The 6,114-nt window shown below is 43.2% G+C and overlaps 1 protein-coding gene across 1 annotated transcript; it reads left to right on the top strand.

The window, feature by feature from the left end:
* The first annotated feature begins 3,036 nt into the window (after positions 1-3,036).
* On the top strand, positions 3,037-4,831 carry LOC112675663 (polyadenylate-binding protein 2). The gene has a single exon (XM_025472304.2). The coding sequence runs from the start codon at positions 3,037-3,039 to the stop codon at positions 3,955-3,957; it is 921 nt and encodes a 306-aa protein (XP_025328089.1). The 3' UTR covers positions 3,958-4,831.
* Positions 4,832-6,114: the final 1,283 nt, after the last annotated feature.

Raw genomic sequence — 6,114 nt, 5'->3', positions numbered from 1 at the left:
CCTGGGTGGCGCAGCGGTTTAGCGCCTGCCTTTGGCTCAGGGCGTGATCCTGGAGACCCGGGATCGAGTCCCACGTCGGCTCCCAGTGCATGGAGCCTGCTTCTCCCTCTGCCTGTGTCTCTGCCTCTCTCTCTCTCTCTCTGTGTGTGTGACTATCATAAATAAATAAAAATTAAAAAAAAAGTAATTTGCAAAACATAGAATGTCCTCCCCATTCAATAAACGGTATCTCCACCCATCTAGTGGTTTGATGTCTCCCTCTCCATATCAATTCTACTAACAAGTCACCTTCATTTCTAGTCTGTATCTCAATCTTGTTTATGCTCTCCTGTTTTTCCTCTTACTCATTTATTATCAATTCTTTCCCTAGAAGCTGGAATCTGTGTTTTTTTTTTTTTTTTTTTTTTTTGTATATAAATAAGATCCATAATCCCCTGCCTAATTAGCTTCCCATTAGAAAAACCTAATTAGGGATCCCTGGGTGGTGCAGCGGTTTAGCGCTTGCCCTTGGCCCAGGGCGCGATCCTGGAGACCCGGGATCGAATCCCACGTCGGGCTCCCGGTGCATGGAGCCTGCTTCTCCCTCTGCCTATGCCTCTGCCTCTCTCTCTTCTCTCTGTGTGACTATCATAAATAAATAAAATTAAAAAAAAATAAAATAAGAGAAATTTATAAAAAAAAAAAAAAAAGAAAAACCTAATTAGCTTCTTGTAAGAAAACAATCCCAAATCCTTAGTTTGGCCTACAATTCCTACTCCTGTTAGCCCCAGGCTGCCTCTCCAAACTCGTCTGGCTCATATTCTTCTACCACTATCCTTCAGCCACACTTAAGTTCCTGTAACATTGCCAAGCTGGACCTCCCCTTAGGGCTTTTGAATTTGCTCTTTCCTCTGCCTGGAGTGTTCTTCTTCCCACATCTAAACTTGGCAGGTTCCTTTCTGTCCTTCAGACCTTCTTAGCTCAGTCACTTCTCTGGAAAGAATTTCCTTGAGCACCAATCTATAGTAGTAGCCAGTTTTCTAGCACATTCTATGTCCACTATCTACATTTATCTTGCTCCTGTTATTTGTTTAGTTTGTTTGCTTCCCACCACTCTTGCTGGAATCCAGCTCCATGAGAGCTAGCAGGTGCTTTGTCTAACTTGTCTGCCCTGCCATTTCCCCCAGGGCTGCTTCACACATCACCTGTGACTAACCAACTCTGTGTGTGCTGTGTGACTGAATGAACAATCTGGGCATCCCACAAAGGCATTTCTAAATATTATAATAGTAAGTATAGTCGAGGAGACCATCTGCTACACCGCTCACTGCCCTACATAGAAAGCCACACCCATGTGAGAAATTTATTGTAGAATGCAACATCAGGAAAACTTTACCTCGATGGAGAACCTGCCCTGCCTTTTCCTTTTCTAGTATTAAAGCTGTCACTGATTGTTCCCAGTTTCGTTTTGCCCTGGCTCTTAGGAAGCTGAAAGCCAAATTTCAAACTCAGGATAGCAATAATAGTTGTTCTAACAGTAAACATAAATTCCCCCTTCCTCAGATTCATTTCCTACTTTTGTTATGGGAAGTATGGTAACCGCATTTGTTAGAAGTCATTTGATTTCTTTCTGGAGAGGTGTGATTTAAACAAAAGTACGTAAAGTGTTAACATTCCTGCATAGGCTGGATAGTGTTGACTTGGGTAGTGTGGTAGCAAATGGGGGCTTTCTGGCTTTAAGTTTTTAAAAAAATTTAATTCTACTTAAATTCAATTAATCAACATATAGTGTATAGTTTCAGAGGTAGAGTTCAGTGATTCATCAGTTTCATAGAACAGCCAGTGCTCATTACATCACGTGCCCTCCTTAATACCCATCATCCAGGTACCCCATACCCCCACCCTTCTTTCTTCCAGCAACCCTCAGTTTGCTTCCTTTAGTTAAGAATCTCTTATGGTTTGTCTCTCTCTCTCTGATTTCGTCTTATTTTATTTTTCCTTCCTTTCCCATATGATCCTCTGTTTTGTTTCTTAAACCCCAAGTATGAATGAAATCATATAATTGTCTTTCTCTGATTGACTTATTTTGCTTAGAGTAATACCCTCTCGATCCATCCACGGCATTGTAAATGGGAAGATTTCATTTTTTTGATGGCTGAGTAATATTTCATTGTACCCCCCAATGTTTGTAGCAATAATGTCCACAATAGCCAAACTATGGAAAGAGCCCAGATGTCCAGCGACAGATGACTGGCTGTAAGTATTGATGCAGCAGTGTGAGGAAACTTTATCATTGTTAGGTGATCTGCTGTGATTCATATTTGGGAAATTCCATAAGGTTACTTCAGTTAGGGTTTACTTATCTGATAAGAGCCCAACCCTCTGGTTTTAGAGCTTTCAGGTTTCTTTGTATTTGCTGGCTTGATGAGTGACACTTCAGAGTTATGGGCTAAGAAGGTGATGGATCTTGGAGTTTATTATTCTCTCAGAGCCCCACTCTCAGTAGTGGAAGAAACATGCTTTTAGGTTATCTTTAAAAGGCTGTGCCTTGGTCTTTGGCAAATTCATGGACCACACCCTCTAAGGTTCAAAGGAACTGTTCTTAATTGTTGTTTAGGTTAGGGATGGTTTTGAAGTTTATGAAGCATAATATATACATGCTTCTCTCTAGCATAGCAAAATGAAAACTCTTTTGAAGTCCAGAATGAGTTGGTATTTTAATTTATTAGCTATTTTACACATTTTGCTTGTGGCGACAGCAATAGGAAAAGCATACATCAAAAAAAAAAAAAAAAGGAAAAGCATACATCAATCAATGATCGGGTGGATGAATATTTTTTGATGCTTGTATTAAACCAGTGTAGATGATGTAAAGAATGTATAGATTATCCATGAGGGTAGAGTAGTGGATACATCTCTCTGCATAAAGTATGCTTTTTAAAATTGCTCTAATGACTCATACGCAAGGTGGAATAATGCTGTTGTATACAAGAATGATACATTGGTTAAAATTTTTCTCTCAAACCAGCATTGTAATTAAATATTACTTGCCGGGCGATGGCGGCGGCGGCGGCGGCGGCAGCAGCAGCGGGGGCTGCGGGCGGTCGGGGCTCCGGGCCGGGGCGGCGGCGCCATCTTGTGCCCGGGGCCGGTGGGGAGGCCGGGGAGGGGGCCCCGGGGGGCGCAGGGGACTACGGGAACGGCCTGGAGTCTGAGGAACTGGAGCCTGAGGAGCTGCTGCTGGAGCCCGAGCCGGAGCCCGAGCCCGAAGAGGAGCCGCCCCGGCCCCGCGCCCCCCCGGGAGCTCCGGGCCCTGGGCCTGGCTCGGGAGCCCCCGGCAGCCAGGAGGAGGAGGAGGAGCCGGGACTGGTCGAGGGTGACCCGGGGGACGGCGCCATTGAGGACCCGGAGCTGGAAGCGATCAAAGCTCGAGTCAGGGAGATGGAGGAAGAAGCTGAGAAGTTAAAGGAGCTACAGAACGAGGTAGAGAAACAGATGAATATGAGTCCACCTCCAGGCAATGCTGGCCCAGTGATCATGTCCATTGAAGAGAAGATGGAGGCTGATGCCCGTTCCATTTATGTTGGCAATGTGGACTATGGTGCAACAGCAGAAGAGTTGGAAGCACACTTTCATGGCTGTGGTTCAGTCAACCGTGTTACCATACTCTGTGACAAATTTAGTGGCCATCCTAAAGGTTTTGCGTATATAGAGTTCTCAGACAAAGAGTCAGTGAGGACTTCCTTGGCCTTAGATGAGTCACTATTTAGAGGAAGACAAATCAAGGTGATCCCAAAACGAACCAACAGACCAGGCATCAGCACAACAGACCGGGGTTTCCCACGAGCCCGATACCGTGCCCGGACTACCAACTACAACAGCTCCCGCTCTCGATTCTACAGTGGTTTTAACAGCAGGCCCCGGGGTCGCGTCTACAGGGGCCGGGCTAGAGCGACATCATGGTATTCCCCTTACTAAAAAAAGTGTGTATTAGGAGGAGAGAGAGGAAAAAAAGAGGAAAGAAGGAAAAAAAAAAAAAGAATTAAAAAAAAAAAAAGAAAAACAGAAGATGACCTTGATGGAAAAAAAAATATTTTTTTAAAAAAAGATATACTGTGGAAGGGGGGAGAATCCCATAACTAACTGCTGAGGAGGGACCTGCTTTGGGAAGTAGGGGAAGGCCCAGGGAGCGGGGCAGGGGGCTGCTCATTCACTCTGGGGATTCGCCATGGACACGTCTCAACTGCGCAAGCTGCTCCCCTTGTTTCCCTGTCCCACTTCACCCCTTTGGGGGCTGCTTGAGGGTAGGTGGGCATGGGTGGTAGGAGGGGTTTTTTTACCCAGGGCTCTGGAAGGACACCAAACTGTTCTGCTTGTTACCTTCCCTCCATCTTCTCCCTAACTTTCGCAGTCCCCTCCACCTGCTCCTGTCCTGCCAGGTCTGCCACCCACCCCACCCCTCTTTTCCGGCTCCCTGCCCCTCCAGATTGCCTGGTGATCTATTTTGTTTCCTTTTGTGTTTCTTTTTCTGTTTTGAGTGTCTTTCTTTGCAGGTTTCTGTAGCCGGAAGATCTCCGTTCCGCTCCCAGCGGCTCCAGTGTAAATTCCCCTACCCCCTGGGGAAATGCACTACCTTGTTTTGGGGGGTTTTGGGACTTTTTTTTTTGTTTTTCAGTTTTTTTGTTTTGTTTTGTTTTCCTTTGCCTTTTTTTCCCTTTTATTTGGAGGGAATGGGAGGAAGTGGGAACAGGGCGGTGGGAGGTGGATTTTGTTTATTTTTTTAGCTCATTTCCAGGGGGTGGGATTTTTTTTTAATATGTGTCATGAATAAAGTTGTTTTTGAAAATAAAAATTGTTTGGCCAAAAAAAAAAAAAAAGAAAAAAAAAAAATAAATATTACTTGCCAATTTGATACAAATTATGTTTTCATTGTATGATAATTTAAACATTGTTGAAAGTAGTTTTGAAGAAGGGGAACGCAGGAAATTTTTTCTCCAGCTACTGTTTCCCAGGAAGCTAAAGTCTGAGTCTTTTGGTAACCAAATCCATCCATCCATCCACAAATCCTGTGTGGTATTGTGCAAGAAACTAATTTTCAAGATTAACATTTTAAATTACACATTTCATCTACACTTATATGGATTGAATATTTACATAAAAATTAGGACTTACATGATATATTAAATTGTAGAGATATTTTATGAAAGAATTCCAAATGGTATGTTAGAAATATGTAATATAATATGCAATCTTATGTAAAATATATGCAATAAACTGTGTTTATACTCAACTTTGTTAGAACATCTACATATCTAGTATATTGCCTATAGACTTCCTTTTATCAGAATTTAAACCACTATAGTTGGGGCACCTCAGCTGGGTTGAGCTCCTGCCTTTGGCTCAGGTCATGATCCTGGGGTCCTGGGATCAAGTCCCACTTTGGGCTCCCTGCATGGAGCCTACCTCTCCCTCTGCCCATGTCTTTGTCTCTCTCTCTCTCTCCATGTCTCCCATGAATAAATAAATAAAATCTTTAAGAAAAACCTCACTAAAATCAACAGTAATTTTAATTTAAGTGACAGTATGATCATTGTCAAATGTACATCATAAAGCCTGGACATTTACCAAGTGCCCTTGAACATGAGATTTACCTTGACTTATTTTGTCTTCAGTGTTCTTTCATTAGGATGAGTAGCAAAGATTGGCATGGAGTAACAGGTGGTATACTAGTCATATAACTTACCAGTAATTTAACAATTCAATGAAGAGTATTTACTGATACCTTGCCAGAATTTAAAAAGTCCCTCTGGGGACGCCCAGGTGGCCTAGTGGTTGAGTGTTTGCCTTTGGCTCAGGGTGTGATCCCAGGGTGGGGATTAAGTCCCACATCAGGCTCCCTGTGAGGAGCCTGCTTCTCCCTCTGCCTGTGTTTCTGCCTCTCTCTGTGTCTCTCATGAATAAATAAATAAAATCCTTAATAACAAAAAATTTCCCCCCTGGAGATCTGATCCAGAAGGGGAAGTTATAAGAAGGACAAAATTTTCCTTTAAATTCTATGGAGATCTTCTTTACTTGCCATATTTTCAACTCAAAAGCAAGAAGCTTTTCTACTCATTCAGGAATGCTGGAATCTTG

The sequence above is a fragment of the Canis lupus genome, chromosome 30, assembly GCF_003254725.2.
Source record: "Canis lupus dingo isolate Sandy chromosome 30, ASM325472v2, whole genome shotgun sequence".
Lineage (NCBI taxonomy): Eukaryota > Metazoa > Chordata > Mammalia > Carnivora > Canidae > Canis > Canis lupus.
The sequence above is the reverse complement of the archived record's forward strand: the minus strand, read 5'-3'. Positions and strand labels throughout refer to the sequence as shown.